At 38.5% G+C, this 26353-nt stretch overlaps 2 protein-coding genes across 7 annotated transcripts in view; both read right to left on the bottom strand.

The window, feature by feature from the left end:
* Positions 1-443: 443 nt before the first annotated feature.
* Positions 444-7945, bottom strand: LOC137991041 (adrenocorticotropic hormone receptor-like). Of its 5 annotated transcripts, XM_068836166.1 has the most exons (5): positions 7813-7944; positions 7205-7236; positions 6956-7000; positions 4237-4297; positions 444-1903 (listed from the first exon to the last, which is right to left on the bottom strand). In XM_068836166.1, exons 4-5 carry the CDS (start codon positions 4277-4279, stop codon positions 885-887), a joined length of 1062 nt encoding a protein of 353 aa, XP_068692267.1. In that variant the 5' UTR covers positions 4280-4297; positions 6956-7000; positions 7205-7236; positions 7813-7944; the 3' UTR covers positions 444-884. The 5 variants fall into 5 exon arrangements, with proteins under 5 accessions (XP_068692267.1, XP_068692266.1, XP_068692268.1 ...); XM_068836165.1 differs by lacking the exon at positions 7813-7944 and having other exon boundaries at positions 7205-7267; XM_068836167.1 differs by lacking the exons at positions 6956-7000; positions 7205-7236 and having other exon boundaries at positions 7813-7945.
* A 3645-nt stretch (positions 7946-11590) lies between these two features.
* Positions 11591-26353, bottom strand: part of LOC137984308 (kinesin-like protein KIF14) — a 32198-nt gene continuing 17435 nt past the window's right edge. For both annotated transcript variants that reach the window (XM_068831464.1, XM_068831471.1), the window contains 19 exons: positions 25195-25279; positions 25028-25102; positions 23803-23889; positions 23639-23704; positions 22935-23036; positions 22518-22590; positions 22241-22326; positions 22060-22095; positions 20924-21028; positions 19735-19844; positions 17749-17819; positions 17372-17536; positions 16680-16760; positions 16273-16392; positions 15943-16121; positions 15511-15651; positions 14645-14788; positions 14092-14172; positions 11591-13450 (listed from right to left, as the gene is read on the bottom strand). In XM_068831464.1, the coding sequence (XP_068687565.1) occupies positions 12887-13450; positions 14092-14172; positions 14645-14788; positions 15511-15651; positions 15943-16121; positions 16273-16392; positions 16680-16760; positions 17372-17536; positions 17749-17819; positions 19735-19844; positions 20924-21028; positions 22060-22095; positions 22241-22326; positions 22518-22590; positions 22935-23036; positions 23639-23704; positions 23803-23889; positions 25028-25102; positions 25195-25279 (2371 nt within the window). In that variant the 3' untranslated portion in view covers positions 11591-12886. The remainder of the gene's footprint in view (positions 13451-14091; positions 14173-14644; positions 14789-15510; positions 15652-15942; positions 16122-16272; positions 16393-16679; positions 16761-17371; positions 17537-17748; positions 17820-19734; positions 19845-20923; positions 21029-22059; positions 22096-22240; positions 22327-22517; positions 22591-22934; positions 23037-23638; positions 23705-23802; positions 23890-25027; positions 25103-25194; positions 25280-26353) is intronic.

Below are 26353 nucleotides of genomic sequence, written 5' to 3'. Positions count from 1 at the left end.
GAAAGAGGGGGGCAAACGGCTTCAGCTTTATTCAACATTCGCGAAACCAAAAGAAATGTTGAATGGTTATTGAAGCAAAGTTTAAACACTTATAAACTCATTCAGCATCGATTCAACATGTTTCAACACGGTTGAAAGGGGTGAGGAAACAAACTGTTTCAACATCGCTGTTCAACAAACTCGAACGGATGTTCAAGCAAATGTTGAAGCTTGTTTGCCCAGGCCTCCTTCAGAAGCAATGCCCAATTCTATTGAATAGCAAGCGCATATTGAACAAACAATCTGAGGAACCATTTCTTTTGGCACAACTTAACTATGACCCCAGTCGAATATTCAGGTCTTTGAAAGATATTTTATCAGGGGGATAGTCCAGACTGAGAGATGTAAAGCACACGAACAATTTGCTATTTGTGTTAGACGGTGACATGTTGATGAACGGCCACCTTTCCGTAGTGAGCCGCTGCTAGGCGTCGTTGGATGGCGATGCTGAACGCGGGGTAACTAAAACGGGCTCGCGACAAAGCGTAGGTTCCTGATTGTCATACAGCATGAAACACTAACACTACAACCTCTTGCCCAGCAGTCGAAACACTTAGCCGAAGCTTTATTGACACGAGATAGACATCTTCGTCCGAAAAATTAACTCCGCAATAAATGAAATAATGTTTCCCTGATTTCAAGTTAATTCCTCTTAATCCACAAACCTAAACAATATTAAGAACTGAAGAGGCCGGGAAGGCGAAACGATTTCAAGTTTAGAATTTAACTAATTAATAACACGCTCGATACGTGGCAAAGGTTTTACAATACAACAGTATACAGCGTACAACATAGAATAATGTCCTCTTAATCCGGCAATGCCAAAATGATATATACTATTTCAGCTAATGTCTCGTATAATCAATTTCTCTGTAAGGGTCCTGGGATGCCGTGGAGGGATGGTCAGGAGGTGAAACTCTGAATGTAGCCTGAGTGACTTGTACTCTTGTAAACAGAGCGTTTTGGAGTCCGAGAAGCTTAATGAACGCTAAGTAATACCGTCGACTTCTTGCACAGTATATATATGGGTTAATGGATGAATTGCAAACTGATAAAACTTGTAGAAAACTGAAAACCGTGAAGAACAGATCTTGGTCGTCGGTTAGAAAGCGAGGAATGATCAAAAACGGAAGCCAACTGGCAGTTGCCACTCCCAGAATAATCGCAATGGTTTTTGCTGTTTTCCGATCCTTGAGGTTGCTGCTTGACCTGTTTTCATCAGTTGAGCCATTTTGTACATGTGCTACCGAGCGTTCCAAGCGTCTTGCGATCAAAAATATGTAAACATAGATTAATATTGTTCCAATGAGGACCGCAATAAAATAAATAGATAAGTAGGAGTTAGGAGCCAACCCCTCTGACCACATTACTCCATATGAAATTGAAAATATCCATATGAAAAGGATAACGATAGTTGCGCGTTTCTTTGTCACAAGGAAGTCGTATTTCAACGGGAATCTGATAGAGATCAGGCGCTCCATGGTCACTCCAAACATGTTCGAAATTGAGGCAATCAACGAGATGTGCCCGAGAAGACTACTGGATGCTCTCAATATATCCATAAATGTGGAGACTTCTTCTAAATGTGCCAGCCGGTATGTTTTTAAAGGTTGGTATATCGTTGTGACAAGCGTATCCGATAAGGAGAGGCTGAAAATAAAGAAGTCTGGTATATCCCTCAGGTCGTCAAACTTGATAATTGATAAGAGAACGAGGAAATTTCCAACAGTACCCACCGCACTCGCCAAACCTAGCACAGTGCATAGTACTACAACAAACGGAATTTCAAGACTACTGTCTTCTGCAGAAGTATTCCAATAAGAAGCACTCGTCGAAAAGGAATAGTTTTCCATCGTCAGCTGTCCTTCACACAATAAGAGAGAAAAAATTCAGTATATAGGGCCCATGTTCGGACTAAGCATCATTTATTTAGGAGCAAACTATCGCCAGATTGCTGAAAGCAAGCACTACGAAATCGTCAGCAAAATATTGATCCATTGCCAAGGTTCGGCTTTTAAATGCAATTGTTGCTGATAAGAATTAGAGAGTGTAAATGTTATTCGTCAAATGTGGTTTCAGGTTGAATCCGTTTTTACCTAGATTAATTGGTGATCCTCATTTTACCTATAGGTTGAATATGCACTCTACCTATTGTAGTTTAATTAAAGCAGCTATATTAAAAAGGAACACCAATACCTCCCCTCAGGCTCTGAATATCTCACGCATCTCAACACATCTTCTTAACGTTTCTTATCATCTATGGGTTTCTTTATTCACACACTTATCGATTCAGTCTCAACATTATAACTTAGTAAGTGAACAAAGAACTGCACTAAGCACGTACCGGTACTCGAACTGGGATGCCCCAGATACATAGGGCGTTTTTAGGGAGCTTACAGGGACCTTAAGATCTACAACGTCGACGTCGACGTCGACGAAAACGTCACCTCAAAATAGAACTTGGCTCTAGTAAAAGTCTTTCGCGATTATTCCACCTCGTTCACTTCGTACAATGTGGGCGAAGTTTCCTAAAATAAATTGGTACGAGCGGTTTCAGACTGAAAATAAGAGAATGAAAGATTCTCTGCTGCATGCTCACGTTGTCGTCAAAACCTAAAATTTAGTGATTTCACGTCGTCGTCATACAGAGAACCGCAAAAATATGAGCTAAAATCCGTGCCGTACGTGCAGCACGATTATTTACGCTCTTTTAACCAATGAAATCATTGTTTTGCGGCGTTTTCGTCGACGTCGTCGTCGTAGATCTTAAGCTCCCTTACGAAACGAGGACGACGACGGCTACGAGGACTTCATTCAAAAATACGAGTTCGCGTTATTCATATCGCTACGAAACTATTTCATGTCGTTTCGCGTTAAAAATGTGTAGTAACTGTCGAGGAATTAAACTGGTATGAGTGGGTTGGAAGCGTAGAGAGAGAACTGAAAATTCATCGTCATGTGCTAACGTCCTCCACAGAACCTTGAATTTGGTCATTTCACGTCGTCATTTAGGAGATGACGGCAGAGAAATGTACCAAAATGTAAAACGCACGTGCAGAGCGTGCAGAGCCATTGTTTTTTCTCACTAAACCTATTGTTTTGTAGCATCGTCGCTGCCGTCGGCGTCGTCGTTTCGTAAGCTCCTTAATTAACGATAGCGCAGTTGGGCACTTGCTGGTAAAATTGCAGGACGAATGGTTAGTTGTCAAAGTTTTCTCGCGATGCTTCAGGTGTTTTTGCCAGATAACTTGATCCAGTATATCACATTTAGGGGCATGTTCTTTACATTCGTTTCTGATTTTTTGTCTGCTTTTTTTATGCTCCAACTAAAAATAGAGGCGACTTTGAAGGACTGGCACAGTGCTTGAGATATATCAGTGCATAATTCAAGTGTCGAAGCTAAAACTAAACCACTGTAAGTAGTTATCTCGTCAGGAAGCTGAATCTGTTCAGCAAGTTTGAAAATGTCCACCCTGCATTCGTCGTTTGTTTTCCTATCCAAATCGAACCTTTCATATAGTTCCAGAATTCTGGGTTCTTTGACTTGTGAATATCGTATAAAAAGTACAAATTCTAGTTCATTCGATAAGTGTATGCTATAGAAGCTTTCGTTTCTCTGAAGTTAGGCATTTTGGATCGAACAATTTGGACAAAAACAAACTTTAGAAACGGCGGGAAAATTTTCTGCACGCGCACCAACGTCGTCGTCTTTACCACGAATATAGTAAATTCAAATTTCTACAGGACGGCGACGCAAAACTGTGACGTGACCCAACGGCTCCGTCATTCGAACGTCGTCGATTCGTAAGCTCCCTATAAGGACTTCAAGTGGTGTCAACGGAAACGTCATCTAAAAGTTGCAAGTTCACGTTAAGAAAAATTGTTCTACAAACGGGAGGTGCCACTTTTTGAAGGAACACCTCTTAGTTGGAAGACGCGTTCTTAGAAGTTTACTTGATTACAAGGCTTCAGAAGATTTTTCCTTTTTGATAACCAAACTTGTCAAGTCATGAGTTCTAGTATTCATTTCAACGAGGAGAAAAAGCAAAGTTAGACTTAAGTTTCAGTAAAAGTTGTTTTTAAAGTACGCGCTGCGGCATTGTTTTTTCAAAGTTCTTTTGCTTTCAATTGATATTTTAAATGGTCGGCGCTTTAAAAGAACCGTTCTCGATATTCAAGTTATTCTAACAGACTTACTTTGAGGTGAGAAAGAGATGGGAAAGAAATCCTGCGGTTTCATAAATACTGAGAACAATTCCTATAACAAAAAAGAATGAACAGCTTAATTTTGACCAATAAACTTCGCATACACTAAAAGTATTCAATGTGTCCCTCGCAAGAGTGAGTATAGTGAACCAAAGAGATGGGTGCATGAGAAGGAAGAACAGGAGAGAATTCTACATGCCCGTCACTCAGACAAACTTGTAGAACACTTCCGTCGTGACAAGACCGAAAACAAAACACAATATGCACTGAACGGGCTTTCCAAAATAATTTTGCCCTTTATGTGATAAACACGTAATCGCAATGTGCCCTCGTGCAATTAAGGATTAATTTCACTTGTGTTTTCAGAGTTTTCCAAATTGGCCTTGTCGCTTCGCGACTCTGGCAATTTTGTGAAAACTTTGAAAATACGCGTGAAATTAATCCTTAATCTCCCTCGGGCCCATGAGATTATATACACTAATCAAAAGAACGCTTATTTTCAGGGGGCTCCAAATACCCTTGCGGATCTGGACCGGGGGGTTCAAATCCGCTGTGACACCGCCACAGACCGTTTAAACACTACAGCAAACAGTAAAAACGCTGGAACAAGACCATTAGAAAAACTTAACCCATTGGATGATATGGGAACTATGTGAAGTTATAAATCGATAAAATTTGTGTTCCTTGTAAAACCGAACAAAGTTTTTGCAAAGCACAAATACACATTTTTAGATCGATCAGGATACCCAAACAACTTTGTAGGTGCCCTTTTTGCTCGACGACACTCTCGTCCTTTCTTCAACTACGTATCGTCGGTGATACAGTCAACATCATTTTTTTGTTTGTACATTTAAATGATAATGATTGTAATTAAATTTTATGCAACGCTAAATCTTCATTAACTGGTCACCCAAATAACCGAAACGTGTGGGCAATAATAAAATGTTATCCTAAAGCTTGCTTTTTACATGACAAACGTCTGAGATAGACAAGCCCAAAGTGACTCAGTCTGCTTTTACAGGACACAGAAATCGTTTGTTACCGAACTGTAGTATGATCCCTGTATAATTTTGAAAACAGAGAATTTTCTCCTATAGACACCTAAAAATCAGATGGCTTCAAGGAATTCGAACCCATGCTCTTCGATGCTGGTGCAAACTGCCACCTGAATGTTTAGGTATTTATGAGCTGGAGACAATTGCTAAATTGTCGAGATAAGTGCGAGTTCATCATATGCCGCATTTCAAATATATGCACGTGTAATGTTCTCTGCGCTAATTTTTCCTGTCAGTTTCATTTCCAAATGAAATATTTCCTTGTATATAAATTCTTAGATGAAAGGGGAAAAACGTGACAATCTCTTTTTGGGAAGTAAGGGGAGAGATAAAAGATCTGCAGGTTTGATAGAAGTGTAATAAATGCGTCCACAATGATTCAAATGAATCACGTTTACGAGGTCATTAACTAATGATGTCAAGCACTTAAAAGAGCTGAAATCAAGAATTTATCTATTTACGTCGTTATTGTCTTGTCAAAATAACGCAAGTCCTTTGATTATCATCATAGCACTTATTCATTTTAGATATTTTCTTTAAAATTATTTTACATCATATTAAAAAAAATATGTAAAACCCTTACCACTGGTAATAATATTTCGAATGCTAGTAGTATAGAGATCGAAAATCGAAAATATTGAAATTGAATAGCGGAAATATTGCGGCCTTAGCCGTGTCAATATGGTAAGGATTACTTGTTGCAATTGGCATTAAACTCGAGGCGATAGAACAACAATGTTAGCTAAAAGACAAATAGAACAGCCACTGATTACAAGCAAAAAACTCGATCAGATCAAGTCCTGAGAATTTCAGAATGATAGCTGGTTTAGCTCTCAGCGATTAAGTTAGAAATTATAAGCCGAAAGTTATATTACGAACATGCGTATTCATCACTACTCAAGGAAAAAAACAAAACTCTTTAATTTTATAATATGAGCATGACAATAATTCACATTTTGTCACTACTCAGACAATTAATTAACGTTGAGTTATCAAAACCAATAGCTGTTTCAGATTCCCTCCTAGTTTGGTCATCCTGTCAAAGAACCCATAGCTAATTTAAATAAGAGGCTATTCAGTCATGACATATCTCTTTTGTTTAGTTCCTTAATCGCTTTCAGACAAATGCTTTTCTTCTTAATTTTCTTCCTATTTTGAACAAGTTTATTTCCAGTTGCATTTTGAGACCTTTTGAACGTGATTTCGACAGCTGACGACTCTGTCACTACTTGCTTTAGATTTGAACTTTCCATCATTTCTTCCAAGATGAAGGAAAGTACCTTTAAAATGCTTAATAAGTATTCTTTGGCATGTAACTGCCTTTAATGCCAAAACCAATTTAGTTTAGCGCGGTAACTCTCATAAAGAAATCCCAACACACTTTTTAAGTACTTCTTTGTGTAGATCTGGTTACTCTCTCTACGTGAAGTTAACATTCATTACCTCTCTCCCCAACGACCTGGTCTGTACTTAGGAGCTTTATTTTACGGCCTCCTTAATACATAAATTGGTACGATTGGGAAATTTTATCATCAGGATAGCAGTGGCCGTCAAAAGGAAAATATTCTGCAGTGATTTAACGTAATCTTAGGAGAAAATATGAAAAGACGGGTTACCACTGTGTAGACTCAACACGGATTGTTTAAAATTGTTACCTTTTTCAGTAGATTTCCACCTTTTCAAGTGTTGTATGAAACCAACTGTATGGAAACGAAAAGAAAGCTTGTGACAGGATCGTGAACTTGAAGCCAAGACAAAAACGTTTTGACTTGTTGACTAGCTCCCGGCTGTTTCATTTTGTTGTTACCAACAATCCATATAAAGTGCATACGAATTTCAATAACAATATAGAAACGATCATATTAGACTACAAATCGCTTTAGCCGAAACAATTCCTACCGTACCCTTTTGTTTCTTTTCCTTGGATAGATTTGACCTTAAATAATAAGAAACGCACTCAGCACGAAGCACGTATTTTACAAAAGATACTTGAGAAATGACAAAACAGTCTTACAGCTGTTTACGCAGTTTACTGGGTAATTTTATCACGTAACTTTGCCCAACGCGTTTACATTTCATTTCAACTTTCCCCAAAAGATTTCCTTCAGCGCTTTTATTATTATTATTATTATTTGCTTATGTCTATTTTCGGGAAACTTCAAACAAATGCAAATATCCTGCTTTCAGTTTAAAAGCAGAAAATAATAATAACTACCGCAGTGCAAAGAGGCAGATATCTTGGCAGAACGTATGGTCCCATAGTTGATACTGAAATCAGGCAGGCGCATACAACAACAGGATCGGCGGTGTTTTCCCATAACACTATCTTTTCTTCGGCAGCATTAAAATTTTCAGGACATTAGAATTTTCAAGAGCTCTTCATTACTTTCAATTCTTAATGGAAAAAGTTAGACAAGCAGTACTGTTCTAAGTTCAATGTAAATTGCCTTTTCTAACTTGAAAGAGACGTTCTACAAATGTTTTCTTCCGATCATCTACGTTTCATAATTACCTTCTTCTTCTGCAAACATTTTAGTGCGAATGTAATGTAGTTCTTTAGTCTTTGTGGGTTCAACGGATCCAAATAGATTGACAAAAATTTCTTGAATAGTCGAATAAAGAATTCTTAAATTAGTCGATCCGATTTCCAAAATAATGAAATTAGTTGCACACTTAACAAACACTGCTTGATTAAATTCGAACTGCGAAACAATCGTTTGTTTATTTTGTTGCAACAGTCATCAGTATTGCTTGACTGCAATGATGGATTCCCAAGAGAACCGCATTAGCACTGGTGCCTTCGCAAACAAAAAATTAAGTTTAACTTGCTTTTTTTCCCTCTGTGCAAACGCATTTGTCTCGTGCTTCCGACAGTTCGTTTTGAATTTCATTAAAACCACTGTTGATTCAGTGCGCGCAAATGTATGCCAATCCCCACGAAACACAGCCGCCTAGCAAAAATATCACGTTTGGACTGATGAGTTTGTGGTGGTTTGCATAAATTTTCTGTGACAAAATATATTCGATACAAGATCTTTGCAGACTACATAATGTTGCAACCATGTTCTTCGACAAGCCAATTCGATAAACGAATGCAAGTCAGTTCGATCGAAGACAAGAGTCAGTTCGAAGACTGTAACTATTGCTTAAGTGTATTGAACTTACTATTTATCAAATCTGTTTAAAAATATTTCCTGATACAGTTAACTTCGGAGTTGTGGAAAACACATTCTTGAACCTTGGTCTTCAAGGAACATGACCGCCAGCCGTCTGTTTCCACGGATTCTGTTCCAAACGCAAGTGTTTTCAACAGCGTTTAATCTCTTTTCGCTCGGTTCTCATTGAAAGTGACAATACTTGTTCGTTTCATCATGGTAATAAAATCTAAACCCCGTGTTTCAGTGTACACACGTTATAGCGAATAGCTAATTGAGCATTGCCGATCAGGAACGCCGAGAAAGAAACGCCGGCAACAAAGGAAATCAATTGAACACCGCGTTTCCGCGCCGCGCATATTACTTCGCGCAAACATTACTCAACACAAGAACCTTTATTATCTATACGCTTGCAAAACTGTAGTTTTTATAAACATTTACTCTTTGATCGAAATGACTCTTGCCTTCGATCGAACTGACTTTTGGTTTCGATCGAAACGAACTTCGATCGAAACGACCTTCGATCGAAACGACCGGTTACCCGAAAAACTAGTTCCTGGCAAGTTTTCTCTTTCGTCGAGGAAAACGACTTCTAAAGGATTTGAAAAATCTTCAGTGTTTTGATCCAACAGGAAAAAAATATCTCAGAAGTATTGACGGATAAACATTCATCGAGACTTAATATAGGAAATAATCAAGGCTTTCCTTGAGTTTGATCTTCATTGATTGCTGCGCCCATTTTGCTTCAGTCTCACTGGTAAAGAAATGCAGTCCACCTCTATGTAACATGGACAAATCATTGTAATGTTCTCACTGATCGTTCATATAAAAGTTCCTGCTTTTTGATAGATAGATTATTTTCATACAGAATCTCCGTAAGAACGCCTGGATTTAGAGCATTTAAATGAAAGCTATTCGGTTGTTCTTCTCACGTACCGGTGTTATTAGGGAGCTTAGGAAACGACGACGCCGACGGCAACGACGACGCTACAAAACAATAGGTTTAATGAGCAAAAACAATGGCTCTGCACGCTTTGCACGTGCGTTTTACATTTTGGTATATTTCTCTGCCGTCATCTCCTAAATGACGACGTGAAATGACCAAATTCAAGGTTCTGTGGAGGACGTTAGCACATGACGATGAATTTTCAGTTCTCTCTCTACGCTTCCAACCCACTCATGCCAGTTTAATTCCTCGACAGTTACTACTCATTTTTAACGCGAAACGACATGAAGTAGTTTCGTAGTGATATGAATAACGCGAACTTGTATTTTTAAATGAAGTCCTCGTAGCCGTCGTCGTCCTCGTTTCGTAAGCTCCCTATTGGCCGCTCCACACGCCAGACACTGATGTACAACAACCACAGACAGCCCAGACTCGGAGAGTAAAACAATAGACCTTATTCACGATGGCCGCCATGCTGGATTTGTTATTATCATGCAAATTAGCTACACACCTCTGCGGGGGCACACAAGTTCGAGAGGTTATAACGAACATCTTAGCCACACAGATGATTTGTTTCACGTTCATTGAATGTTTATAACCTAAGTAGTAAAATAGAACGATTACGCAAGTTACTTCGATGTTTTTTTTTGTGGAAAATGAGCAGATAACGAAGTAGAAAGTCAAAATGTCAAAGGCAATCAAAAGAAATAAAATTATTATAAAGGTACTTAATTCTAAATTCTAAAGTGTACTTTTAGCAATGTTATTTCAATATTTCGACGAGCCGATTTTCCGCAATTTGCCTTTATTCCAATGTTTGTCCCCCAGGATAACACATGGCTAATTTGCATGACAATTTGAAAACCAACATGGCCACTATCGTGAATAAGGCCTGTTATGAGGATTTGTATGGGAAACGCGATTACAAACGCAACAAGATATTTTACACGCAAATATTGCCAATAAAAAGCCTTACTTTATTGCCCCGGGGACTTTCTCGTATTTTGTTCGGTTATTTGCCTGATTGAACGCGATTTAAGCGACTTCTCAGCTTCCCGAGTTGTCACTTGTACAAATCCCGGAAAGTAATTTCTAGCTTACTTCACATCTCGCATAAAATTCCTTTCCTTTCCTTTTCCTTTTCTCTCCGAGTCTGGGCTGCCTGTGGTTGTTGCACATCAGAGTGTGGAGCGGCCAATAACACCGGTACGTGAGAAACACTACCGCATAGGTTTCATTTAAATGCTCTAAATCTCTAAATCCAGGCGTTCTTACGCAGATTCTGTATGAAAATAATCTATCTATCAAAAAGCAGGAACTTTTATATGAACGATCAGTGAGAACATTACAATGATTTGTCTATCTTACATAGAGGTAGACTGCATTTCTTTACCAGTGAGACTGAAGCAAAATGGGCGCAGCAATCAATGAAGATCAAACTCAAGGAAAGCCTTGAATATTTCCTATATTAAGTCTTGATGAATGTTTATCCGTCAATATTTTTTTCCTTTTGGATCAAAACACTGAAGATTTTTCAAATCCTTTAGAAGTCGTTTTCCTCGACGAAAGAGAAAACTTGCCAGGAACTAGTTTATCGAATTGGCTTGTCGAAGAACATGGTTGCAACATTATGTAGTCTGCAAAGATCTTGTATCGAATATATTTTGTCACAGAAAATTTATGCAAATCACCACAAACTCATCAGTCCAAACGTGATATTTTGGCTGGGCGGCTGTGTTTCGTGGGGATTGGCATACATTTGCGCGCACTGAATCGACAGTGGTTGTAATGAAATACAAAACGAACTGTCGGAAGCACGAGACAAATGCGTTTGCACAGAGGGAAAAAAAGCAAGTTAAACTAATGTTTTGTTTACGAGGGCACAAGTGCTGATGCAGTTCTCTTGGGAATCCCTCATTGCAGTCAAACAATACTGATGACTGTTGCAAGAAAACAAACAAACAGACGATTGTTTCGAAGTTCAAATTTGGACACAGCTGGTCAACCGTTTACTTGAGCCTCGATACGGTGAGAGCAAATCAGTGATTTGTGGACTTCTTGGCTTCGAAGCGGCCAGAGGACGTGTTCTTGCTGCTGACCAAAAGGAAAGCGGACTCTGGGGATGAGACAGATATGCTTATAACTTTGATCATTTTTCTAACTTTTACTTGTAAGAATTATTGTGCAAAATTTATCTTTCAGGAACTACATGGTTTATTTCGACTCTGCACATTAAAAGGTGATAATAAACGTATGCGAATTTAATAAAGGAAAAATTTGACGCATGATTCAGATTTGTTTCTGCTAATAAATATCCCTGACCTTTCACAATTTCAAAACAGCATGCAAAGGGCAACATGCAAGGAAATTCTTGATTGATATTCATAAGTGGCTAAGTACTGAACGCCTTAAAGGGAACCTGTAAAAAAAAAATTCTAAACGCCAGAAAATAATGTTTGCAATCAAAAATTGTTTGAAATTGTTTCCAAAGAAAACAAAATAATTAATTGTTGAATTGCTTGTTTCTGTTCTCAGTTTTCGGTTGCCCTATAGCGGCAGGAAGTTTTAAAGCGAATTGGATGCATTCGTTCTAACTTCTTTTTCTTTCTGACACAAACACTTTTTTAAAAAATGGTGGGAGAACAAAGTTAATTGCAAGCGTTATTTTCTCAGATTTAAAGTCATTCTTCAGAAGAATGCATGGAGGTTCCGTTTTATTAAACCATCGAGGTGAGCGCCAATCTACATAAGACATTTTCTTTTTTTTAAGACTAAATTAATCATTTTATTTAACTACTAAATCTGTTTATCATAAATTCTTGCAGGTGCTTATTTATTTAACAAGCACTTGTTTTGCTCTCGTTTCCTTTGAAGCTACAAAGCATCCTCCAATATCAAATTTACAGTGCGACGCGCCTTACCGTGGCCACCTAACAAAGTTTTTTTTTTAAACAAATTGTCCGCTAATCAAGACGTGAGAATTTGTTTGACAGTCACGCCTCCTTGCAAAGTTCGTCCAGTTGTAAGTTGAACATCGTTGCATGGGTTGTTGAGTTGATGTATTTATACGTAATTGTCAAATGTGAAAGTTTGTTGGGTGGCCACGATAAGGCGCGTTGCATTGTAACCCTCGCACTTCACCCTTTGGAATAAATATCATGAAAGTAAGGCTTGTGAGAACATAGAATACGTAATTTAACTTTCGGATCTCTAACTTAAGTCCGCAAGCACCAGGCCCGCATAACTAGCCAACACCTCTGTTTGCTCATGAAATAAAAAAGGTGATGGAAAAGAGTACATGGTGCCTCTTTTTCGCAAAAACACCCAACCCAGTTGGGATCAGTCGATTAACGTGTTTCGTCTTTCACGTTAACCTGCTAAAAAATTCTTTCTTTCCACGCGCTATTACTATATATCTGTAGGAAACTTAAAAACACCTAAATTAATGAAATCTACAATGAGTAACTTGATTTGTATCTTTGTTTTTAGACAGGCGATTCTTTACTCCAAAGTCTGCGAGCACTTCTTGCCTCCCGTTCTTTGCCCAGCCTAGACAGAGGAGTCCTATGCTCTCTTGACCGTCCAATCAGCGGACAGCTGTCCTCGCCATGCCAGTATTCGTCACCAGTCCTTAACACTTTACAAGTATGTTTTTTCTGTAGTGATTTCCGAGGACTGAGGAACAAGAACTTCTGCAAAGTCCTCCTCATATCTCCAGCGGCCAGTTCAACATCACTGCATTTCTTTTCTAAATATTCCATTTCGTCTACGATGTTACGGTTATTTCCCAAAGAAGGTGAATATTGTGTCTCAATAAAAGCGCGTTTTTGCCGCACTATAGTCAAAGCTGCTGACGATATTTCCTCAGGAAGAGAAACCAGGCTCTCGATGTCCATATCTTCACACGCTGTGCGCATATTTGAAGCCAAGTCTCTTACTTTTCCTAGAAAAGTGTTTACGCTGCTAACGAACTTTTTCACGGACATTAACCGACTCCTCCTTTTGTCCTTTATCCGGTTATTTTCATTTGATGTTGAAATCAGCTGCATCTGAAAGAGGAAGGTAACACATGCATGGTTATATAAGGAATAAAGTTCATTCCTGGTTAGTGAGTTGTTTTTTACACTTACCAACCAAATGTGGACACAAAAAGAGATTTGCGGACATTAAATAAAAGACGCATGCCAGCAATTTGTTGCTTTAACGTGAAAAGTTGTTAATACTTTTTTCTCAAAATATTATGGTACGAAGGTTGGCAGCCATATTGGAGGATCAGCGAATTTAAATCAAATAAATGCAGATGTCAGAACGTTGGATTTTGAATTGTAACTTTCCATCCATTATTCTTCTAACCAGAGTACACGAAATGTGTCCACGTGTTGAGCTCCTCTTTATTGACGTCATACACGTCAACTAAATCATTTTGTCCATAACATCTCGGCAAAAGGTAGCATAATCACCCTATATAATAAATAGCCACCCTATTAAAAAAAAACATTGATCCAGGCGATCAGATTGTAAGAAATAGCAAAAGCCCTCGTGAAGAAAAAGGAGAGGTGAGACAAAGGAAGGTTCCCTTGTCTTTTCTACTCAGTCTTTCCCGTTTTTGCACGTTCGCTCGCAACGCCTATCATTTCTGCGATGACGGTCTTACGATCTTAACACCTGGAACAGACCTCGACGACAATACCTGCACTTCTCGTCCTTGATGGATAAAATCACCAGTTGCTCGTACAAGTTTGCAAACACTGTCGCTGACTTCTCGTTCAACCTTTACAACCAAAAAATCACAAGGTCAAACACACACTCAAAACCACCTGATTTGGTTACAGTACAAAAGCGTTAAACTGCATAAATGGATACATAGTGGAGGGATGATGGATAAGAAAGCCACAACTGACAAAGAAGAGAGGGCAGTTATAAATAGCGCTTACGAAAGGGAATTTCAAATTGCACACGTCCGCGACAATTTTCTCGACATGTTTGAGGGAGGGGAGGGAGAAGTGATCCTCGCGCTTTTCTGGACAATTTAAGCAATCGTCTCTTATAAACATCTCAACAATTCAGGCTATCAGACGCACTTCAAACATATACATTTATTTCATTCATCTAAATGTTTGGGTCGTCTCTCATATACCGGGAACTGAAATCGTTAATATCAAGTGAATTCTACTGCAGGGTCCTCTCAGCAGCTCCTGTATTCGTTATTTCCGGTATTTTCCTAAGCCTGGAGACGTACTTACGCCAGTACTATAGCTATCCATAGTGTCTGTTTGTAACTGTTCTTGGATCTCCAAAATCGCGGACACTGAATCGCGAACAGATGATTCCATTGAAATATCTTGTCCTTCTACGAAAGCTCTGTTCAATTCGTCGTCGCATTCATCCTTTAAAACAGTTAATAAGTTTTAATAAACATTTTCACTCCCAAATTCATAAGAAGCCTGCAGTACGCAATTCGTATTGAAAAGAAAGAACACTAAAAGGAAGCAGACATAATGGACTCTTGGTTTCTCAGTGGTTCAGTAACAAAAATGGTCAGTGAAATACGGCTTGAAATGCACATAATAAATTAGATGCAAACGGATTTCAATCCGAAGCGGCGGCCCGGTCACGAAGTGTCTTGCTCTTTTTCCCAACTTCAAAGATCACTGCAGTCTCGAATTAACAAATCGAAAGTGGTTCAGCGTTGTCTGTACTCTTATCGACAACGATATTCGTCATCACAGTGGTCAAAATGTTGTGGACTCACGAGGCGCAACGCCAAAGAAAGTTTTTATTTCAGAGCGTGACCAAAATCATGACTCAAAGAAAGAGCAAGCGTTGTCTATAACTTTCTCGCAATATGACTGGTTTACAACCTTTACCCTTTTCCTTATTGTTAGAAATAGGTAGCAAAGGCTTAGACTTAATAATGTGCATTTCTGGACAGAAGTGAAAATGTTGGTGCAATTTGTACACTTTAATGGGAATAACTGTAACATGTCAGCAGGAACAGTCGAGCAAAGCTAGTACAATAAAACAAGATCCTTGTTCGGCAATTTTCAATGGTAATCCTACTTTATCAAGTGATCATACATACAGGGAGATGCATTTAGTTAGTGATTACCGATTCATCCCCATCCGTTGAAAGCTCGTCTTGTGAAATGACCGCTATCTTTGCCGTGTCCCGCACTACATGTCTGACGTCATCACCAAATGCCGAGAACAGATCATCTATGTTAGATACGGAATTCGAGGCTTGAACAGTCTGCAAACACACAAGGAAGTAAATTAAATTAATTACCGAAATGAAACTCGCGGTAAAATTATTTGCAGAGATAATGAAAGAAATAAGAAAAACACGATTTTGGACGTCCTAAATAAAAGATTAAGACCAACCCTCCCCCAACGAGTCATTGATAAAAAATTGACGTGGTCAATTCATCATCGATAAGAGGAGAGGGGTGAGAGGGGGGAGAGGGGGGAAGGGGGGGGGGGCAGAGGGGGGAAGGGCTCTAACTTTTCTTTCTTCGTACAAGATTGCAGCTCGACAAATTACCTGGATAATTTTAATGAAGTGGTCAGATAATCGTGTCACGGTACCAAGGAGCTGCCCGCTGAGTTGAGTCAAGTGCGCATTTCCATTTTCTGTGGCGCCCCATATCCGCACATGCTCCATTAGCAACTGTAAGGAGATTGTAGTGGTCAGACAACATCGGTGAACTTCATTTTGACTTCCTGTAAAAAGAGAAGTGTTCTGAAATACGAGGGTATAAAACGGACAAAGGGTCAAAACAAGATGGTCTACAAGTGACCACACTGAAACTGGCGTGCCTTCGGAAAATTAGATCAATATCACCAGCGAAAAACCATGATTGAAAAATCTTACCAACGACAGAAGCTCTTTTTTCTTCATGTTCCTTCTTGATAATAGTCACACAGCGTTTGATGCTCTTGACGGTTCTTAAAATCTTCTCATACAATGGTTCCCTGAAAGGATCTGATAACTCTGGAACGCAACCAAGGAAACGAGCTCCATTACCATTTGGTTTTGTTTCGATGTTCAATTAATTTTTAAAACCCTCATTGTACACAGTTTCCACATCTTATCCTCTCTATGATGATTGAGATCGCGTGAAAATGAGTTGCAAAAACGACTGGGTGATAAGAAGTATCGACTGGGTACTCGAAGCTGTCGACTTACGAGTATTTTAATCATAGAATAGGAAAAATCAATCAGGAACTATGTTTAGCTAAATAACAATTTAAAGGCGAAAGCTGTTTCGATAAATTTACCTTTTAGAGGCACTACAGAACTGTTCAGGTACTCTCGGCACAGGTTTGGCAAGGAAATAATTGGTGGTCCTGTTTCGCTTTCTGCAATGAAGACGAAAAGCTTCGTGTTTCCAAATCATATTAAATTTCATACTGTGAGACACGTAAGCATCGTGCAAGTCGAAAATTTTCACATGTTGTGAGGTGAACGTCTATAACATTGAATGCAAGCAAAATTTATGAGTTAATATGAAAATTCAAATGTGGATAAAGTACATTGTATTAAGTTTTTTGGAATAATTATTCCGTTTAAAGAAACTCCACAAATTTTCTTGTGATGAGGAGAGACAAATCAGCAATCTAAATTTCCAGCTACACTCAAAAAACGATCTAATAGGAATACCAGGGACTAAAAATATTTAACTATTTTTTCCTTACTTTTCTTATTTTTTTTTCCTTCCTTTTTTCTCCAGTTCATTCTACTACTACTACACTGCTTCATTGGGCTGCTGTGTTACATTACTGAACGGAAACATTTCCTATGTACACGTTCATTCACTTCGCGTGTTACTACATTACGGACATTGTATACATTACATTTTATACATACACATAAATTTTATACACTACACTACACTACATCCTTCTCATCATTGCATCTAAAGATAAAATAAAGATACGCAAAAGATAAGCAGTGAAAATATTTCACTTACTTTGTCTACTCAAAGCCACGTGAGACCGACTGGATGTCACTTCAACAGGCTTTGTTGGAAAAGCCCCTGTGTTATCAGTAGGTTCATCGGTTGTGTCGCTGGATGGGCCGTTTTGTTGATTACGATATTTTGCAAATATGCTTTCCGCTTTGTTCGTAGAAATTCCTAAGTAAACATTAATAAAAGTAACATTATTCGGTGACTTTCTTGTATATTGTAGATTAACCCAATATTCGCACCAGAGGCAAACTTCGTGCAATGCCTTGAGGAAATAGACCAATTCGGCTAATGTTGTACCCACTTCAAATACTTTGGGAATAAAACGTTCAATTATTTTAGAGTTAATTGGCCTATGGGACAGGTGATTCATGACGTACCTTGTGCTTTTCCGGCCGAGGACGACCTGGGGCGAGATGTTAACCCTGAGCTACTGAGTGAAGAAATGCGTCTGCAAGGGAATGAGATGAAATGAAGCTAATAAGTTTCACGACTTACCTGTAGGACTGGCTACCACCGTCCTAAATGTTTTGAATCTTCCCCAACCCCTCCAGGTTGTGACTGAACGACTTAAGATTGTTCCCACATAAAACGCAACAGAAGCTCGTGACTTTGAAGCCTTTAACTCTGGTTCAGAAGCGGTTTTTTTTTGTTTAAACTTTCCTTATTTGGATGTAACATAACTCGCGCATTTTCCCGCGTGTGCAGCTTCGATCTTATTTTTGTCCATATTTAGGCATAGAATTGGTGTCCTAAAATCCCCAGCTTTGTTTCAAGGAACCGAGTTGCAAGTTACAAGCTTCGAGGTCATGTGCTTCTCTACGCAACTGATTTCGTTCCCTAATTTCACTCGATCTGGTGAAGATGCAGCTCACTGCTCTTCGCCGTTGTAAAATCCACTCGAATGGCCACTACAAAACTCAAAATATCGGATTTTCCGTCGATAAAGGTGATGTAGTTAACAACAACAACACTTTATTTCACCCCATAGTTACAATAAACTAATAACAATTATACAATAATTATAAAATAATAACAATAGTACAGCAGATAATAGGGGTGCTGGCTGCCCGAAATAACCTTAAAGTTAAAAATGCCGGGCAGCCAGTTAAGAAAAGATGTTAAAATGTTCAGGTCAGGGACACAAGGACAAACAAACATAGATACACACAAAAATAGAGATAAATAGTGTTAAGTAAACTACCAGTATATTAAAGCGACTAAAATTCTTACATTTCAAAAGAGTATTATTATTTCAAAAGAATATTTTTTATTTCTTATCTTAAAATTACAAAATCGATGTATAGATGTCTAGTAATCTTTGATAAATTGCTGTTTCATTTTCTTTTTAAACAAAGGCAATGGAGATGATCATTTTAAAATATCTTCGTCAATGGAATTCCAAACTGATGGGCCTTGGAATTTGATATTGAATATTCCGTCATTTGTTCTTGCTTTTGGGAGGTAATATTAAAGACTGTTTTGCAGCAAGCCTTGTATTATAGTTATGGATCTGTGTTATTTTAGTGAAAAAAGAAATAGACAGGTGGTAGTAATTGGTTATGATATCGATACATAAAGATTGCTAAATCAAACGTTACTAGATCCAAAAATTTTATAATTTCGAGAGACTTAAACAAAGGACTAGAGTACTCATCGAATCTAGAGAAAGTAATTATTCGCACTGCTTTTTTTTCGTAGAATGAAAATTGGCTGAAGAGTGGTCTTATAGGTATTTCCCCTGATAATTATTCCATAGGTCAAAAAAGGATGTATAAGGGCATAATATAAGCTTAATAAAATATCTAGGTCAACATAATACCGGAGTTTAGAAAGGATACCAATGCTTCTTCTAATTTTCTTGACAATACCTTCAACCTGGTCCTTCCAGTTTAAGTTTGAATCAATTAGAATGCCCAGATACCTTATACAGAGCTCTCGCTTAAGTTGCTTATTATTTATAGCCAGACTGAAATTATGAGATTGTAACCTCTTTTGAGGTGGATGAAAAATCACAAAATTTGACTTTTCTATATTGAGTGAAAGCTTATTAGCACAGATCCATATGTGAATATTATTCAATTCAACATTTAAGTTTGTATCTAGTATGGAAAGACTTTTGCTTTTATAAAACAAATTTGCATCATCTGCAAAAAGATGAAAATCGAAGATATCTGAACAACAGTGAAAATAATTTATATATAATAAAAACAACAGTGGACCAAGTACTGATCCCTGTGGGATTCCACAACTTACATTGCATTTAGAGGATGTTGCATTATTAACAGTAACAACTTGTTGTCAGTCACTGAGGTAAGAGATAAACCAGTCTTTGGCAATAAATAAGGAACCTTAAATTTACACACCTGCTACTTGGAGAATCAAGTTTAAAGTCCTTTTCCCACTTATCATCTGGGTCGTTAAAAGGGTCAGTCTCATCCCCAGATTCCCCAGAAACGCTGTCATTGTCTCGCTGCTGTAAATTTTAAAAAAATCACGTCAATTAATTATCATGCCAATAGCCCACTTTCGATATATTAAAATTCAGTTCTAAATCATCTCATCTCGAGGCTCTGGGGAATAAATATAAGGATTTGTATGAGTTTATTCCCCAGAGCCTCGAGATGATGCCTTTTGTTTAGAACTGAATTTTAATATATCGAAAGTGGGCTATTAAGTGGAACAATTTGCCCGCCACACTAGCCACAGCCCCAAGTCTTCATGGTTTTAAGAGTGCATGGGGTCTGTGAGCTCAAGAACCTTTACGAACCTGACCGATTCCGAGCATATGAGCCTTGTCGACAGGAAATGATTGTAAAAGGTAAATGTAAATGTAAAAAGTCACGTCTGGGTGAATCGAGTGTTTTCACTCAATCGATCAGCAACCTTGTTTTTCCACCGAAACAAAAGAAAACGTTTGCATGATAATAGAGCTCAATTCCCGTTGGGTACATCAACATGGCCGCCCTTCCATTGCTTAGGTGCACCAATGTGGCCACCGTGACGTCACGTAAAAACACTCTATATCGTTAAAATGCCAGGTGGACCATTTCTTTTCACAAGACGCGAAACAACGAGAAATATTTTGAATTTTGTTAAGAATTATAAATTGATGTTCCTCACAACTGAACAAATCGAAAACCTGCAGTGAGTCAAGACTAATGTGTTTTCATATAAAGGCTAGACCACTGAGTGTTTAGCATTTCAGGTACATGTATGCGCACAGAAACTTATGCAGTTGCTTTCTTCGTCACTCACCGTTTGATAAAGACTAAGACGAAGATGTTCCGATAAAAGCAATAAGGGTTCAAAAGTGTAGATGCCATATCGCCTGAAAGCATAGCGCGTCGGGTTTATAACTTTCATGACGGTAATTATCACAACTGTCATCACGGTTAGCCTTCACACTAAACTTCTTAAACAACTCTGGTACTTGACCATTCGTATTTTTCGTTTGGGATAGTAAAAAAAACGTTTTTGTTGACATCATTAACAGACTAGATGGAACCGCGAATTATTGTACATCTAGTAACCTCGACGTTCTTTAATTCCTACCTGGTACAATTCCCTCATTTGTTCCATGGCACTCTCAAACTTTTCCAACGACCACAGAGTCGTAAGACCTTTCCTCGTGTTGTTTAACCGTATTTTAATCTCAGACTGTCAAGAACGTTGGAAAGTTAGTGTTACATTATGCACAGACAGACGCAGCCTGCAGAGCAGGCATCATTGAAAATTGGTGCCCGTTATGTAAAGCGTGTCACAAAGGGGTGGAAACAAGCAGCGATAGGTTTTTCTCAGATTTGACTTCTATGCTCAGTTTTCTTGTACTCATACCACACACGCAACTACCGCAACGTACACCTCTTCCCTCACCCTACCCCTTGATCAGATGTGACTTCTATGTTGCTGTATTATACAGTATATACCCACAACAGTACTAGACGCAATTTCTCTAGTGGAACTCAGTTGAGGGGTTGTGAAACATGTTTACCTCACGCACGCGGGCCATTTCAACACTGAAGGAGGTTTTGCAATCAGTCTACTGAGATCCTGGCTGTCAGGTGATTTTGCTCGCTAATACGTTAATACCACCAAGAGGAAAGCAGGTTATGCCTGTATTAAAACGACACCCAGGGTTGCTGGTAAATGGGTTTCTCCCTTTAGGGTTCGTACACTTTTTCAGACCAAAAATTCAAGGACTTTTCAAGGAAATTCAAGGGCCAAATTTTGAAATTTCAAGGACCTCTTTGTTATTTACGTCGAAGAATTTACCCATGGAAATAGTCTGACAGTACAATTCTTGCTCATTTTCCGTAACGTAGATGCGTGAAAATAATGCAAAGGCACTGGTAACCATTCTCGACCCCACAGCTCGTCCGTTTGTATGACATGACTTGAGTGGCTGATAATTTTAGATTAAAAATGTGGGTCAGAAATAATTCAAGGACTTTCAAGGACCAGGAATGAAGAGCAGAGATTTTCAAGGACTTTCAAGGCCTTGAAAATGTACTCTCGAAATTCAAGGGTTTTCAAGGGTTTTCAAGATGCGTACGAACCCTGTCCCTTAAAAAAAAAATTTGTCGATTGACAATCGGTCTTTGTGAGACCTCATAAGCAAACAGCTATATAACTAAACTCGGGAAGTGATGACTACTGTATTCTTCAACAAATTCAAAGGGGTTACTTACCTTGCCATCAACGATCACATCATCACGGCTAAAGGTCTGCAAAGAAACAGGAAGTTCATTATCACGGAAATTCCTAGACACTGTTGAGGATAGTAATTGCTTTTCAAGATCGTGGAGATTTTTCTCTTTTAGAAATTAAGTTGGGTCAATGGTTTCAAGCTTCATAAAAACTCTCACTTACAACATGTTTTGCTAAGCTCTGACTGATCTTGTTAGCCTCTCTTAAGGACATCGTTATCCGTAACAGCTCTCTCTTGTTGGGATCGTCTGTAGGCGAAAGAATAAAAACAACCTTTTCAGAAACTCAGTTCACATCCTGTGTAATTAACTGTCAGAGTGAGATGAGGCAAGCGGCTTGGAGATTGCAATTTGATAAATAGCACGAAAAGGCTCATGTTCTCTTATACACGAACGTATCTGTCCAAAATCCTCTGCGAGTCTAGACTAAAGAACTATACCTGCCAAAGAGTTTTTTCTACCAATGTTGTTAAACGATGCTCTGAACTCCTCTCTTACTTTCTCGCGATTTTGCTGCAAAAGAAATAAAACACTGCAGTTAGCCTAAGGAGGAACAAGAAAATGTTTCGTAAAGCAAAATGCTCATGACTTTCTACTTTTTGCGGCACGCTGTGCTGAACAGAGTCTTTTCTGGCAAGCAAAACGCGCGCAAGAGTAAGACGAAAGCAAACGTCAAAGTTAATTCGCTTTTTCGCTCCCTGGAAAATCTTGCTTCGTTAGCAGGGTCTTGTCTAAATGACACGTTTCGACGTAAATTACACCGCTGCGTGGAGGAAACCATGCAAGAGGCTTTGGTTGCGATTACTTCCGAGGGCCGAGAATTTAAGGGGCTAATAGCTTTTTGCTTTTTCACTCACCTTAGCTTCCTTGAGTTTCAAGACATCACCTTGCATCTTCTTCTTTTCCTTCTCCAACTCGGAGATAATTCGCACTTGATTCATTTTAGTTTCTTCCAAAGCCTGCGAAGTTAACGTTGAAAATATTACTGACAGGCATCACAATTAAACACTGAAGAGACCCACTCATCGATGTAACTCGGGGATACTCGGAAGAAATCTGAGTGTCCCTTTGAAAAAGTCGAACCTACGACCGGCTTCCCATTACTTCGACTCGTGAGAACTACGTCATTAACCCTTTCTCTGCCGAGGGCTTCACCATTGACGAGTAAAATCGTCTGACGTTTAAGACAGAGTAAAATCCAGGAGTGTCAATTGGCATTTATGGCGGTGAAAGGGTTAAACTAGGTTCCTGTGATAATTGTCCACAAACATCACAAACGGCATTATTTAAATATTTGTCCATTCTACCACTGCAATTAAAGAAGTATCTGAATGGGAAGGACAGAGACGGGTTAATTCTTGCGTTGTTTGTTGTTTTTAAAGTGCCTAAGGTATACATCTGACTATAAAAAATTCCGTTCTAAAAAATCTCTTAAAAACATATTTGAACAACAAGTTAAGAGCCAAAGAACTTGGCAAGGATAGCGTTGAAACATTTATTTATCTTGAAATGTTAGTCTTTACATTGAAGCCAACGAAAATCGTCATAATTCAAGACTGACCTGTTTGGCAGCAAGGGCTTCCATTTGTAATCGCTTTCTGTTGTTGAGGATCTCTTGCTCCAACAACTACAAGAATGAAATAATTTAATCAGCACATGGACATCTAAATCTCCTTCTAAGAAAGACACTTCTTTGATAGTGGACGTATATTTTCATCCTCCTACCACTCTGTGCGCCTGTAATTCAGAAACTTTTTCCACTGCAGTTTGCTTGGATTCCTCAGCTTGTTTCTTTTCTGTAGTCAAAGATTCCTGCAAGCAAATATGAAATAGTCAATCACAAAATAAATAGGATAGTACGTGCACTCTCATCGGTTAATAGCTGTGTTTAGATGAGAGTTTGTAAACACGGTTGTGACATTACGAGAATTTGATTGGTTATGTGATGTCAGACGCACGTTGTGGTTGGCTGGTGGGAAATACGTGTATCAAGAAAGTCTGTTTCAATCAAGAAGTAAAAAAACAGCATTTTCCTTCATTTTCCCCCTCGTGTTTAGATGAAGCTACGTAAATAATAATAATAATAATAATAATAACTTAAAAACTTATATAGCGCATGCTTCATGACAGAATGATCGCATGCGCTTAACATGGATTAAAATACCAATAAAATTTATCACTTCATATGAGCTAAGAATATGTTCATAAATAGATTTGTAAGTTAACTTAAGATTAATTACATGAATTCAAAGTGCCAATAAAATTGTTAATTCCCGTAAACTAAAAATATGCTAATTTAAAATAATAAGTTTTAAGTTGACTCTTAAAATTGTTAATTGTGGTGGCTTTCCTAATGAAGGAAGGAAGTGAATTCCAAACGTGAGGGGCAGCCATACTAAAAGAACGGTCACCAAGTGTAGAATAAGACTTACGTAAAGGAAACACGGAAAGAGTCCTCTATCGCTTAAATAGTAATAGCATCCGTTGAAGACAAGGGTTTTCTTCTCCTCTTTTACGTAAGTTTAAGTACATATGACAAACGTTTCACGTCAAAAATGTCATTGGTTACATCGTTACGAAAACGTAGTCTGTCGCGAAATCAACATTTTGCGAAAACCCTAGCGATCGCTACGTGCGTTCACGCGCGAATAACGTACGTAAATGCCTAGTATCCTAGTAGAAATTGGGCAACGTAAAGAAAACGCACGCAATAGACCATATTCGTATTCTCAGTATTGGACTGGAACTAGCTTGCAATGGAGGCTAATGCGGGGAAATCTTTTCAAATGCAAATACTTTTTAATATATTTCCCCGCATTAGCCTCCATTGCAAGCTAGTTCCAGTCCAATACTGGGAAGACGAATATGGTCTATTGCACACGTTAATTCCATTTTCTACTTACGTAAACGTGCGCGGACAAAAATCCACTTTAAATCAGTAAATGCTCACCATGACTTCGTGTAAATGAGAGACTTTTTCTTCAAACTCTTGTTTTTGCATAGTCAATTCTTGTTGGGCGGCTTCCTGAACAGAAAATTACATTGAAATGAGTGTGGTTTACTAATTTCTTCAGTTTTACGAGTAACTGAGGCTATGTAAAGTTAGTAAATTTATACCTTTGCTTCCTGTATCCTGACTACTATTTCCTCCTGAGCTTTGATTCTTGCTTCTTCCCTTGCTTCTTCCAATTCAACTCGAAGCCTGTTAGTGGCGGTAAAAACGAACGTGCGAGACATAACTGAGTAATTTAGAAAATGAAAGTTGGAAAGATCATCGCAGTTAGTTTTACAACTTGAGCAGTTGGAAAAGAAGCCTGAAAAAAAATAAAGGCTTGCATGAACGAATGTTCTCGGGCTTCCTGAGTTGCAACTGCTTATAGTGCACCTAAATTCAAATATTTTTAGTCTACAATATTGATCTCCCCACCGAAAGCATACGTGTTTGAAGATTCTTACCTCAAAATTTCGCTTTTTATCTGCCGGGCAATACTCAACCGCAAAGTTATGAAAACTAGCAGTAATTTTGGACCCACGACCCCAATTTGAGAGGCATGGGTTCTACTCTCGATTCCACGTCACAAACTGCTTTGCAATGCACAATCTCTTTGAAAACAAGAATGCAAAGCAGTTTGTGACGTAAAATCGAGAATAGACCCATGCCTCTTACATCGCGGTCGTGGGTCCAAATGACTGCTAGTCCTGCCAAATTTACTTGGCTTGCACAGCAAAGAAAAAGCGAAATTCTGGGTAATAATGGTGACATATGTTTGCATTGGATGATTCACTTGTTAGCGGACACCCTTGGAAAACAGAAATAGTTTGCGAAGTAGTAAGAGCTGGAAATTCTGAGTTGGCTTGGAAGTTCAAATGAATTGAACGTGAATCTGTGACCAGTATTCGTTCACGAAGAGCTAAATTATTCTATAGCTAAATCACTAAGGACTTTAGTTCAGAATTTAACAATTTCTCGTCCTGTAAGATTCCTCTGAAAATCGAATCGCATTTATTTAAACGATATAAATTCACTGAATCTTTAAAGTATAACCAGGGAAATTAACTTTCTTGTGATATTCAAAGGGGTTTAAATAACCGGGGAGTGATTAAAATAACGCGGATCTGTATTTTGAGCAGACGTTCTAGTTAACGTTGCTTATGTTCCCTATTACAACGTGCTATTTTGCTGCCCTCTTGTTTTGACGGAATGAACCAATAGACCTAATCGGCTAACTCAATGCTCTACCCAATTCAAATCTTCCGAGATTAAGATTCTTTGTGT

The sequence above is a fragment of the Montipora foliosa genome, chromosome 2, assembly GCF_036669935.1.
Source record: "Montipora foliosa isolate CH-2021 chromosome 2, ASM3666993v2, whole genome shotgun sequence".
In the NCBI taxonomy this organism is placed as follows: Eukaryota; Metazoa; Cnidaria; class Anthozoa; order Scleractinia; family Acroporidae; genus Montipora; species Montipora foliosa.
The sequence above is the reverse complement of the archived record's forward strand: the minus strand, read 5'-3'. Positions and strand labels throughout refer to the sequence as shown.